Source organism: Muntiacus reevesi, chromosome 1 (genome assembly GCF_963930625.1).
Source record: "Muntiacus reevesi chromosome 1, mMunRee1.1, whole genome shotgun sequence".
NCBI lineage: Eukaryota > Metazoa > Chordata > Mammalia > Artiodactyla > Cervidae > Muntiacus > Muntiacus reevesi.
In genome coordinates, this window is record NC_089249.1 from 182736778 (window position 1) to 182749936 (window position 13159).

A 13159-nucleotide genomic window follows, 5' to 3' on the forward strand; every position below is an offset into this window, starting at 1 on the left:
TGAGTGTGGCGGAAGCTGCAGCGCAGGTCTCGGGCCCGACTGGGAAACCTAGGGCGCCGCTGCACCTACCCCAGTTCGTGCGAGAGCGCCGTTGCGGGGCCTGGGATCGACTGCGCGCCCCAGCTGCGACCAAAAAGTCCTTATTTTCTCTTCTCCTAGACGGAGGCATGGCTCGGTCGGTGCTGAAGCCTGCAGCCCGTCTGGTCGCCAGAGTTCTTGCACCAAAGGACCTTCCCACTCACCTTCTCTCTGGGGCAATGTGAGGCCAGTTAGAAACCCCAGGCTCCCGAGGGAGCCAGGTATCATCCCATATTCCTCCCTTGGGGCCCCCTGAGGGCAGCCCAGGGCTCTGCAGGGTTAGGACTGGATTACACGAAGTTCGGGTACGGCTGCTGCTCAGATTCGGACTCCTGAGGAGCCGCCCCAACCCCAGGCTCGGATTCCACTCCCGTGACGGTCGAGACGCCTTGCTAGTGTCCTCTCATCGGGAACTGGATCATTCAGAGCGATTATGAGTCACAAAGCCGTAGGGCCTTGGGGAGAGCACCACGGGGTGGGGGTGGGGATCAGGGGCCCCCACCCCACCCCGAGGCCGGGTGACGCCCGCGGTCACTTCACAAGGCAGAAATTGTTACCTGGGCAATAAAAGGCACCGGAGAGGCGGGGACCGGGGAGTGGGCACATGGGGGTGCGGGTGTGCAGGTGCCAAGCGCCATGGGTTAGGCCCGAGATCGGAGTCCGGCCGCCCCCCGACAGCAGCCGCCTCCTGCTCCCCACGCGCCCCAGGCGCCACCATGTCGGGCGACAAGCTTCTGAGCGAACTCGGCTATAAGCTGGGCCGCACGATAGGAGAGGGCAGTTACTCCAAGGTAAAGGTGGCTACGTCCAAGAAATACAAGGGCACAGTGGCCATCAAGGTGGTGGACCGGCGGCGCGCACCGCCCGACTTTGTTAACAAGTTCCTGCCACGCGAGCTGTCCATCCTAAGGGGCGTGCGGCACCCACACATCGTGCACGTCTTCGAATTCATCGAGGTGTGCAACGGGAAGTTGTACATCGTGATGGAGGCGGCCGCCACCGACCTACTGCAGGCAGTGCAGCGAAACGGGCGCATCCCCGGGGGGCAGGCTCGCGACCTCTTCGCGCAGATCGCCGGTGCCGTGCGCTACCTACACGACCACCACCTGGTGCACCGCGACCTCAAGTGCGAAAACGTGCTGCTGAGCCCTGATGAGCGCCGCGTCAAGCTCACCGACTTCGGTTTCGGCCGTCAGGCTCACGGATACCCCGATCTGAGCACCACCTACTGTGGCTCTGCCGCCTACGCGTCGCCCGAGGTACTGCTGGGCATTCCCTACGACCCCAAGAAGTACGACGTGTGGAGTCTGGGCGTCGTGCTCTACGTCATGGTCACTGGCTGTATGCCCTTCGACGACTCGGACATCGCCGGCCTGCCCCGACGCCAGAAGCGCGGCGTTCTCTACCCCGACGGCCTCGAGCTGTCCGAGCGCTGCAAAGCACTGATAGCCGAATTGCTGCAGTTCAGTCCGTCGGCCAGGCCCTCCGCGGGCCAAGTAGCGCGCAACGGCTGGCTGCGTGCGGGGGACTCCGGCTAGGAGCCGGGGTTCCCACCGTTCCCGCCGCCCCGAGCATTGCGCAAGAGCAGGGCACGCGCAAGAAGCGCGCTTCCGTAGTTCCGCGAAGCCGCCGCGCACCGCTGTGCACGCGCCCTTCCCCCTTCCCTACTTCTTCGACGCCGGGGGCCGCGGTCGCCCCTGTTTGGAATTCAACTACTCCAACACGATCCCAAGAGCAGGAGGGCGCATGCGCTCCCTCGGTTCCAGGCGAGAAGGCCCCAGGAGGGGGCCAGATGAGAGGAGACAGAAACGTTGCGCCGGTGCAGGGTGAGTGGCCGCGGTGGGCGGTGGCTGCTTGGAGAAGCTGCTGGCGAGCGGACGCGCGCGGAGGACGTCCATCCACAGCCAGCCTCGAGTACCGGTGAGGGAAGGCGCGCTCCAGGCGCTGCCCTCCTTGGAACTTGCAATAAACTCGCTCTTTCTCGCACCTAGCTCTAGCAATGGCCCCCTTTTATGGAGCAGTGGGGAGGGAATCACTCCCCGGGGAAAGGCAGGCACGGGCACCCCATTTTAAAGAGACTTGTGGAGGTTCTTGCTCCAGGTCTGAAAAGGGAGTTAGGAGGATTCGAACAGAGACTTTTCGGGCTTTCCATCCTGGGCAGACTCAAAGGGGCCTTGGCGTCATCCTCAGCAACGTAATGGCCCTGGGAAAGGAGGTGCTCGGTTGGGGAGCAAGGACTCCAGCACCTTTCTGGTGTTTAAGGATAGGACAGCAAGGGGCCGGGGGCGCCTGTCCAGACAGAGTGTTTACAAAAGAGTAAATTGAGGCCCACACTTGCCCAAAAACAGCCAGGATTGGCACCCCGATATGTCTGAAGTGGGGTGGGGAGGTGCTGGAAGCTCTCCTTGGTGAGGAAGGGGTTAGGCCCCTTCCTTGGTGAGGCAAAGGAGTCTGCCGGGCTCATTCTTTTTTAATTGTAGAACAGTTACTTTACAATATTATGATGGTGTTCATGCTATTCACCAACACGCGACATAGGTGTACACCTGTCCCCTCCCTCCTGCACCCCCTGTCCCACTCGTGGCTTCACTCATGCTGTTCATTCAGGCATTTTTTGAGCAGCTGCTGTGTGCAAAGGCACTTGGACACAGCCAAGTGGCTTGGATCCATCTGTGCTCCCAGCAAGGGAGCAAGTGGAAAGTAAAAGGATGGTGTGAACATAAAATAATTGTAAGTTGTGCTAAATACCAGGTGGGGGTGAGCAAGGAGGGACTGAAGGGAAGGAATCAAACACTGGAAACAACAGGAGTGTTCCCAAGAGAGGATGGAGCTGGTGTGTTTGAGTAATGCTAGGAACTGCTGTAGCTGGAATGGAGAGGGAAAGGAGGCAGAGAGGTAAAAGGGGTGTGTCTGGTGTCTGGAGAGGGACCCCACAGGGTCTGGGGAAGGCTGGGGGTTGTTTTGCTTGTGATGAGGTTACTGAGTTTAGTGACAGTGGCTGTTGTCATTCGGGTGTACGAGAAACAGCTCCCTAGGTGCTTACCCTGTCTGCCTCCACCAGAGCCCAAGTCCCTGACGAGAGTGGTCAGTTTCTGGGTCTGACCGAACCCCACCCCTGCTCCCTCACCCTCCGTGGCTCTCAGGTGCCTTGGGGATTATGTGCCAGCTCTCCCTCCACTCCCTTCAAATTGGGTGTGGTCCCAACCGCCTCATTTTACAGAGCAAGAAACAGGGTGAGAAGAGGGAAATGTCTTGCTCACTCAGAATGAAACCCACATCCTTTGCCCTTGCCCCTGCATTGCGTGGTCTCACCTCTGAGCATTTGCACAGGCTGACACCACTCCCAACGCTTTTCCCTTCTCCTCATGCAAGACTTGGCCTGAAAAAGGTCACCTCTCAAGAGGCCCCGTTCTTTCCCTCCTCACCCCCCTCACAAGGTATGATCCCAATGATGGGGGCATGGCACATGCCCTTTTGTGCCCCCTCATCACTGTGTGAGCAGTGGGCCTGGGGGTCCTTCCCCTTGTGGCCACATCCGTGACTCAGTGAAGAGGGGACAGGGTCTCAGGGACCAGGCTGGTGGCCCTGCCTCCAGGGAGGAGCCTGGGTGCCTGACCCAGCAGGCTCCCTTGCAGAGGGGCCTGTGGAACCCCAGATGTGGGCTTCTGTCAGTGTTGGGGAGCATGGGTGCATCTGCACATGCCACAGGCGTCAGGCTTGAGCTCCGTCCGGTAGCGTCTTGTTCCAGTTCTGTGTCTTGCCCAGCTGAGACCAGGCTGGCCACGGCCGCAGGGGAGGGATGTCAGACAGACCCCAGGCTGGAGGCAGAGATGCCCCGGTTAACAAGTGGCAGCAATAAGTAAATGAACAAAAGCACCTTGGAAAACAAGGTGACATTTTATGCGTATTGGAGTTCAAAGTGCTCATAGGTTTCATTTTGTGAGTAAAACTTTGAAACAGTGGGTCAACCTCTGAAAACAAGTTTGCACCAGGAATTGTTCATTTCAAAGCCAGCCAGGTGGCTCCCACACTGCCCCATCACTGTCCTGCAGCAGACACCCAATGTTGAGCCAGAGAAGCCCACCACTCTGGGTTGGAGGCTGTTGATGGCTAAAACCCAAGCCAAGGGGCAGAATTCACTGCATCCTCACCTCATGCACTCCCCTGGCGCTGTGGATAAACAGGCCACAAAGCGCCACCCAGGGGTAAGGCGGTAGCATCCAGTTGGGTGTGTGCTTGCGTGCAGTCATGTCTGACTCCTCACAACCCAAGGGACCATATAGCCTGCCAGGCTCTCTGTCCATGGGATTCTCCAGGCAAGAACACTGGAGTGGGTTGCCATGCCCTCCTCCAGGGGATCTTCCTCACCCAGGGATTGAACCCACGTCTCTTATGCCTCCTGCACTGGTAGATGGGTTCTTTGCCACCTGGGAAGCCCCAGCATCCAGTTTCATTCTGTTCTGTTCAGTCACTCAGTCGTATCCAACTCTGCGATGGACAGGGAAGCCTGGTGTGCTGCAGTTCATGGGGTCGTAGAGTCAGACACGACTGAGCAATTCAACTGAAGCATCCAGTTGGGGAAGACTAAAATCCCCACGGCAAGTGAGATCTGAAAGAAGCCCAAGAAACAAGTGTCTGATCCTTTGCTGTTAAGAAAGGATCACGCTGCCATCTTAAGTCTCCAAGCTGCCCCAAAGCTGGGAGGAAAATGCAGGATACCAAAGCTGAGCAGTCAAAAAGAAAAATACAGGCAACACATCATCCATTTCTTTATTGTCCTTCAGATTCTAAAACTTCACGACACAACGTATAGCCATTGATTCCAGCGTCTTTATTTATTAGAACTTCTATGCCAGTTTGGTGGTCACTTTGTTTTTTAACATTCTTATCAAAGACTTAGAGTCACAATAAATACAAGTGACAACCTCATCCCTCCAATCAAAACAAACCACCTCCCAAATACCCTACATTGGTGTGACTATTACTCTTCAAGGATTATAAAACTTTAGCTGTCCTTTAAAAAAAAACTCAGTCCAACTTCTTTAGGCAAACGCCATGTGCAGCATAACTAGGCATCAAAGAAAAACCCTATGGCAGAGCAGCAAGGACTGTCTTTCCATTATTCACGCCTGTGATGAGAATGTATGATTTACATAGAAACCCCCTACCCGCGTCTCTCCAGCCACAGGAGTGACTTGTGGGCCACTCAGGAGCCATGCGGGGGCGTCACCTCTTTCATTCCCTCTGCACCAGTGACCTTTCGCTTCCAGACCAGAGCCGCCACCCAACCCTACCCCTGCCTCCCAGAGCAGTCACTCTTGACCTTGTCAAAGGTGTGGGTCCCAAGAGATACACCTGGGACACTGAGGACTAGGGTCCCCACAAGTCAGGATGGCCAGAGCCATGGGCAGCTCTGAGTGGACGCAGAGTTACCTGTGCGGGCACCCACGGGCCTCCGCACACAGCCATTTCAGATGGGGAAGGGAGCCTGGTGAGCCCTGCACCCCAGTCCACAGAACAGCCGACTTTCTGAATAGTTTCCAGGTGCCACCGGGGGTTCCTGTCACAGACTACTGGGCAGTTACAACTGTCACTTGGGACTGGGGGCTCCCATGTTCTCTGGTTCTCCTGGGAACCAGATCCTCTCAGCCTACAGAATCCCAGAACCATGGCCCATTTTGAGGGGTGGGCTTTGGGGCTGGGAGAATACCTTTAATGTTAACATCCTTCATACTCGAAAGGTATTTAACGCTTTCTTAATAACATTATAAATTTCAGCACAGAACCATGCACTTGAGGCTTATAGGAGTGACAATGCAAAGGGGAAACTAAAGGAAAAAAGGGGGATAGAAGTTTTGAGACAGGGGAAATGAATCAAGATTAAGGCATCTCACCTTCTGGATCCCCCCTTTTTTTCTTGATCCCTTTTTAAAAAGCTACATTTATGTCACAGTAAGTCCTACCCATGGGAATGTTCCTGCAAATACTGGGCTGGAGGAGGCAGAGAACCGGTCAGGGCCCAGCCACCACATCTGCCTGTGGCAGTCAGTCTGCACTCAGCTCACAAGGTCTAGTCAGTAGCCTGGAGAAGTCTGGCCAGAGGAGGTGAGGAGAGGTGGATCCTGAGCACGGTGGAGAATGATGGGGAGAGGATCCGGGGCCAATGCGAGTGCCTTGGTTTCGAGCCCAGGAGTCACAGACCCAGTCAACCCCTGTGGGGGAGCAGCAACCCTGGGTGCCCCCAGTGCCGAGGTGACCCTGGCCGAGACACCTGAGCTGCTGCATGGCAGAGGTCAGTCTGCCCGGTTCGGCCAGCTGGGCACTCCTTCTTGTAGGATTTGGGAATTTTGGCCCGTGTCACTGAACAGAGAGAGCTAACAGCTCAGAGTAGTATAAGACAGGTATTTATTTGCCAGGCACACAGAAAAATGCGAGGAATAGAAATGCTTGCATACTCTTGATTTTTTGGTGTAAAAACACACCCTTCCCCACTCCCCCCTCCCCCAAAGGTCAATTTCCCCTTTTCCCCAAATCCCTGGATCTTGGAATGAAAGCCACCCTTCTCCAGCCCTCCCCTCCTTCAGGCCACCTTCATTATGCACTCAAAACAAAAATCAGTGAGAAATTTAGGGCTTTAGACAACAAAAAATTCGAATGCTTTGCAAAACTAGGTCTTCTATTGCATGTCAAAAATGTCTTCTAAACACTGATGTTCACACAGCATGAGGGGGGTTAAATGAGCCTTTATTAGAACGGCACAGCAGTGTATCTGAGGAAGGTGGTCCTACAAAATAAGGATTTTAAATTAAGTCCCTAACTGCATGGACAGGAGAACCAGGGCTGGGGCTGAAGTGAGGAGCAGCGTACCCCATCTCCACACGTGTGTGCATGCACACGTGACACCCTCACACCTGCACAGAGCTGGCCCATGTGCAGCACACACACAACAGCTTCTACCTTTCCTCATGGACTGATTTTTAAGGAGTGGGAGAAAACAAAACACAACTAAGAGCAGACCTGATCCTTTGTAAGACATTTCTGTAGACGCTAGAGGATTAAAAACAAAAGTCTGAAGGCAAACCCTGGCAGCACGGCCCTGCTTTTTAAGGGAGGTTCTAAACTAGACCCAAACGTAAACCCTGAAGTCTGGGGGGCGTGGGGGCGCCTCCCCACACGGACACACCTGACAGGAGCACAGGCCAGGGCTTAGGATGCTGTCCATCAAAATGAGGAGGAAAAGAAAAGGAAAAATTTAATAAAATAAATCACCACAACAACACAGAACACAACAGCCGGCCCCTCCGACTTCCTGCTCGGGGGTCTGGGCGTGGCTGCCGATTCGCCCCTCCCTACTCGGGTGGCGGCACTCGGCTTCCAGGGTCCCAGGTTCTCTGGGTGGGTCTGGGTTGCAGTTTGTTCTTCTGCTTAAGTGTGGAAGGTCGGAGGGTGTCTCCGGGATGAGCAGCAGCAGAGGCCTTCTGCTGGAGTGAGGGCTGGGGGGTCACCGGGGTCACGCTTGGCAGGGAACCCTGGGTCTGCACAGTTTATGTTAAACTCCATCATCGTGAGGTGATTTTAAAAAATCTGTCAACCTAGGGATTGCCATGAAGAAAGGCAGTCAGAGATTAGGAGGCTAAGACGGGGGCAAAGCAAAACAAAACAACCGCTCCGCTCAACTTCTGCAGCCGGGCACTGCTGCCGGGCGTGTCACAGTGTCTGGGCGCGCCGTCCACGAGCCCTGCCCGGGGCTGAAGGGGAGGGCCAGGAGCAGAGCCGGCCCCGAGGTCCGCTTTTCTGCTGGTGTTGGGCAAACTAAAGGCAAAGGAAGGAAGGAAGCCCGCGGGAAAGGCCCCCCAGTGTGATTCCTGGTCCACCTGGGACGCGCCCCTCCGTGACGCGACGCGACTTTGTAGCCAAGACTGGAGCTCTCACTTCCGCAGCGTGGCCTGCGCCGCTCGCCCTCTTGGGGCGCCGGGTGTCTTCCCGAGGAGGGTGGTGGGGCCAGGTGGGAGGGAGGAGGGAGCCTGTTCCCCACTGGGCCTGGCTCGCACTACTTCCACGTGGCTGACTGGGGGATGGAGCGGGGCGGGATCATGTCCAGGAGGTACTCCCGCTGGCGGTCCACGGCTGAGGAGGTCTTGTGCACCGCCAAGCTTGGGCTGACGAATGCGAGGGCCCCGCCTGCGACAGGACAGAGCAACAGGTCACAAGGGCCCGGTCAGGGGAGGCTCCGGGGAAGACCCCCGCCTTGGCTGGGCCCACTGGGCACAGGTGGCACGAAGCCCAGCTGGGGGAACCCCCGAAAGCCTCCAACCATCACACTCGGTTCTGGGCTGGCCTGCAGCCAAACACTGTCCCAAGGCCCCGGCAGCAGCAGGGACCCGAGTCACTGTGGCACCAGGTATTCTGGGTGGGTTAACCTATTCTCTGGAACAAGACTTCCAAACTGAATGCACCACAGAACCCTCCATGCACATTCAAGGCCAGCGCTCCAGAAACCTGGAGGTCCTGCCAGGTCCTGCCCAGCTTTCCTCAAACCACCATCCAGAAACCCAGGGCAACCAGGAGCATGCTCCTAAGCCATGACACTTTCATATCTAATCGTACAAGTATTTGAAGACAGCAACTATTTATTCCCTCATGTTCTCTTTCAAACGCTACCTGCAGTGTGCAGTTTTCCCATGGCTGCTATCACTGTGCACACATGTGTAGTCTCCTATTTGACTTTTCCCACTTATTTCATATACTTCCAAATTTCCCAAAAAAGGAATTTTCTGACCAGCCTATGAGTTCTTTGCTGCCATCTCAAACGTGCTGAGCAAAAGTATCTCTGTCTGGCATGTTCGCAAATGCTCTCTGCCCTCCAGGAGGTCTGGATTCTGCTGCAGTTGGATGACCCCTCCCCACCCTGCAGCAGGCTCTGCTCTTCAGGCGTGTTTCTAACGCATGGTCAGCCGCACGCACAGCCGGCTTTTCTGTGTTGTGTTTCCACTGAGAGTCCTGCTCTCCCAGTTCTGACTATTGAGATGGAGTCTCACGATGGTGCCTCTTCTTCCTATAGGGACCCGGGGGTGGGCTGGGAAGTGAGAGGGGAGAGCGCTCTCATCCATCTCCACCTCTCAGCCCTCTGGGCTGACATTTCACTTTCCAGTTACTGATGGACACAAGAAATATTGAACATTAATCTCAAGGCCAGGGCAAGAATAAGGAAAAACAGGAAAAGTGGTGTGGGGATGGCCCGAGGACAACCATGGGAAGGTGGAGCTCTGGCAGACTGGAGAGTGACTCCCTAAGGGTCTCCACCTCCCCAAGCTGTCTGAGATGCCTGCTCCTCACAGGTCTCTGCTGCCCACCTCCTCAGGGTCCCCTCCTCCTGCCTCCTTTCTCATTCTATCCTGCACTTTGTACCATCTGACCTGTCCAAGCAGGCAGGGGTTCCCCACAGAGTGGGGAATGAAGGACACTGGGTCAGTACACCGTGAAAAGTATGCTGTAACAGCAGAAACAAACATTCTCTGTGGCAGGAAGGAGGAGAGGTGAGGCGGGCACTGCCTGAACTGGTTCTGTCTTACATTTTGGGTCAAGAGCTGAGAGTCTAGGTATGGGGGCGGAGATACCAAGCGTGATTAGTATTGATCCAGGGCTACCACGAGTTCAGAGTGTCCTAGTCAGTAAACAGAGGTGAGGCTGTAGTCTCGGAGGCAGCTGCTCTTAAGAAGACAGGTACGGGTTCAGGACCCCTGGTGCCACAACCTGGGCGTGTGCATGCATGTTAAAAGTAAGGACGGGATGGGCCTGCCCCTGGGGAGGTCCCCGCTGAGCCCCGGCGGGGCCGCCCACCTGTACTCAGGGGCGCCTTCTTCCAGTTGGAGGTGGTGCTGCCCTTGCCAGCGCTCACGGCCCGCTCGGAATGTCTGCCTGTCCTGCTGACCAGGGCGGTGGCCGAGGCTGCGTTCTGCAGTTTGGGCGACTGGCTGAATGTGTGCAGGATGCCTCGGGGCGTCGTGGCTGAGCCCCGGGACAGCTGGCTGGAGGCCTGCGGGGGAGAGAGAGGGGCCACAGCTCACACAGGGGAGGGGGCCGTGGAGGGCACGGTGCTCAGCGCAGCCTCTCCTTGAGCTAGCTGACCTCTTCCCACCCACACGGGATCCCTGGAAGTCCAACATCAGGAGACTAAGTTGCACCAAGGCAGGAGGGGAAGGAGGAAGGGAAAAAGAGAGCGAGAGACAGACGGACAGACGGACGCAGGCAGCGTGACAGTTGGCGCCTGAAGTGGTCACGGTCGGGGGCGTGAGGGCTGGTTGGTGGTGCGGTGCGGGGGGCTCCCGGCGCCCCAGTTCTGACCTGTAGCACAGCCCCGTTACTCCAGTCGCGGGCCTCTCCTGAGCGGAACGCCAACTTACGCCGGGGTTTTATGACCTACACAGATGGGGGTTGAAAGCGAGGTCAGCACTGTCCAGAGGCTGACCTCAGGCGACCACGTGAGCGAGGGGCAGCAGCTATGGCCGTGCGAGGCTGAGTCCCCACAAGGACAGCAACTTCCTGAGGGCAGCACCGCCACCCACTATGCGGGGATCTTGAGAAGATGAGTTTGTTAGTAAATTATCAATGACTTCCAAGGACACAAAAAATTGCCAGCAGGGAGCTTTGGGTCTACGAGGGGTGGGAAAACAAAACATTAAAAAAAAAAAGGGCAGCCAAAAAAACTCGACTTCAAACTTGCTTCTCTCCTTAATTTAGCTAGAACATTTCTTCCAACGCCCCTTTTGCGCTCAGTGTGGCTTTCAGAAAAAGTCCTTTTAGACAAGAAGTACTTGTCAGCCGGCACACTGCGAGTGAAAGCTACAAAATCTAAAGAAACTGCAAATTAGTATTTTCACCACCAAAAGCCACCATTAAATGCAATTTAGACGCACAGTTAACAACCAGGCAGATGATCGCCGAGTATGGGAGAGAATGCCAGAACATCCTGCCTGCCAGCGACAGCTCCTTGCCGAGGGAGCGAGGAGCAAGGCCCCTCTCCCGGAGGGCAGCATCCGTGTCCACCCCCCGCGCAGCTCTGGTCCCCGCCCCGGCTCTCACCTGCTTCAGCACAGGGTGTGGGGCGCTGGTGGGCTCAGCCTTGGCCTGCACGGGGGCGGCACCCTGCTGCAGGAGCCGCTGCTCGATCTCCTGCTCCTGCTGCAGCGCCTTCACGAAGGCGGCCTTCAGGCGGCTCGTGTGCTCCACCTTGAGCGCCTTCTTCTGGTTGGACGCCATGCAGTTCTCGCACATGATGGCGCCGCCCTTCTCCTCCCGCCAGCGGCACGTGAAGTCTGTCTTGCACTGTGCACACATGTAGGGCTCCCGGGAGAGCACGACGGCGGCCGACATCCTGCCTGCTGCAGGGGCAGACAAAGGCTCACGTCGGAGGAGCAGGAACAGCACGGCCAGAGCCCGCACCCCCCCAGGAGGGCCGAGCACGCTGGCAGAGCCCAGGCAGCACCCTGGGCCAGGGGCCCCACGCTCGCTCACCCGGCACACATGCGGGTGCCACTGTGTGCAGACGCAGGGGCAGCCTCCAGAAGCTCTGCCAGCAGAAGCAACGCCGATGCACTTCAGAAAGCACTGTGGGCTCGGCATCCTTGACACCAGCTCTCAGACACCTGGCTTCTCGCGGCCATCCTCCCTACCCATGGAGCAGACACTCCCGACCCTCCTGCACTGCATCAGCTCTGAGGGAGACGGTGGCCACTCCAGGCCCCACCTTGTAAGGTGACGGCACCCTTGCCAGGGGGCGAGGTACGCGAGGACCAGGCGTCTAGGAAATGCTCCCGACAGACACTGTGCCTGGCGTCCTGTGCCCATCAGGGCTTCCGGGCTGCACAACAAGCTCTTGAGGGGACACCCCTACCCCCCATCTTGAGAGGAAACAGCCCAGGGAGCTAAGTGACTGTGCACAGCTGGTCAGACGCACAGCCGGGTGCCCTGGGAAATGGGAACCTGGTGGCACCCAGCTCCAAGAGGGGTGACCAGGGCAGCCACAAAAAGCGCCTGCTGAGGTGTGGGGTCATACTTTATTCAGCGTGTGTACACACACACACACACATATATATGTGCCATCCAATGTGCATTAAGGGGTAACTCTGCATTTTGTTCCTATCTCTTCCATGGCCAGCACTCAAAGTTCTACAGCCTCCTGGCATGATGGACCATGATGTGGAGAGACCCCTGCCTCCCCATCCTGCCTGGGGCCTGGCCAAGTTGCCTCTACCTGCTGAGGGGCTGCAGCGGGGGATCCGACTCTACGGGGCTCCTGCCACTCCATAGAACAGACAGGACGCCACCTGCCCAAGTGGACCGAGGCCCCGGGGTCCACCATGGGCCCCAGCTCCGGACCCCAGCCTGGAGCTTCTCCTTGCACACATCCACCTCCAGAGGAGGCAGCAGCAGCTGCCATCGGTGTCAGCGCCACCGCAGGCAGGACTCGGAGGGAGACTGAGCCCTGACAAGAACAAGCGCAGACAGACCAGTCTGGGAGAGAAGGTGCCCAGCACAGGCCAGTGCAAGACCAGCGGGCACTGCAGGCTGCTGCCTGCCACACCACACAGGCCTGGCAGCAGCTCTTTTGCCATCCGGACCTCATCCCAAAGAAGTCATGACAGGAGTGTAGACACTTCCAGGCTGTGTCAGAGCCCACACCTCTCTGCACTGGGCCCGGCGGGGGGCCCACAGCTCCTCCGGGGCAGTCCACCCGGCCATCCCCGGCCCTGAGGAGGGTTACCGCTCTGTCTCCTCTTCAGCACGGAGCATCTGATGAGAGCACATGGGAGGAGATCCAGGCTGGCTAGCTAATCAGCGTCACCATGCGCTCAATTTAAGGACAGAAGAGCCCTCAGTTCAGCATCCGCTGGCGACTCCCTGGGGGCAAACCTGACTTCCTACTTTCCAGCATCATTTCTCCTCACTAACCCGTATGAGCTCTTTCCTTCCTACCACTTCCAGAGAGGGTAATGAAGTGAAGCTGGAGGCACAGGTGTCCCTCCCCCAGTGTGGGGACTCAGCGCTCTGCAAAGCTTTCCCCAACTCTCAGAGGAGGCCC

General features: G+C 57.2%; 2 protein-coding genes across 9 annotated transcripts in view; one reads left to right on the plus strand and one right to left on the minus strand.

The window, feature by feature from the left end:
* The first annotated feature begins 49 nt into the window (after positions 1-49).
* TSSK6 (testis specific serine kinase 6) lies at positions 50-2529 on the plus strand. The gene has a single exon (XM_065917336.1). It carries the CDS (start codon positions 795-797, stop codon positions 1614-1616), a length of 822 nt encoding a protein of 273 aa, XP_065773408.1. The 5' UTR covers positions 50-794; the 3' UTR covers positions 1617-2529.
* A 2359-nt stretch (positions 2530-4888) lies between these two features.
* Positions 4889-13159, minus strand: part of GATAD2A (GATA zinc finger domain containing 2A) — a 92183-nt gene continuing 83912 nt past the window's right edge. For 5 of the 8 annotated variants that reach the window (XM_065917340.1, XM_065917342.1, XM_065917341.1 and 2 more), the window contains 4 exons: positions 11161-11459; positions 10423-10497; positions 9919-10114; positions 4889-8259 (listed from right to left, as the gene is read on the minus strand). In XM_065917340.1, the coding sequence (XP_065773412.1) occupies positions 8129-8259; positions 9919-10114; positions 10423-10497; positions 11161-11459 (701 nt within the window). In that variant the 3' untranslated portion in view covers positions 4889-8128. The remainder of the gene's footprint in view (positions 8260-9918; positions 10115-10422; positions 10498-11160; positions 11460-13159) is intronic. The other 3 variants (XM_065917343.1, XM_065917347.1, XM_065917346.1) reach the window with 3 other exon arrangements.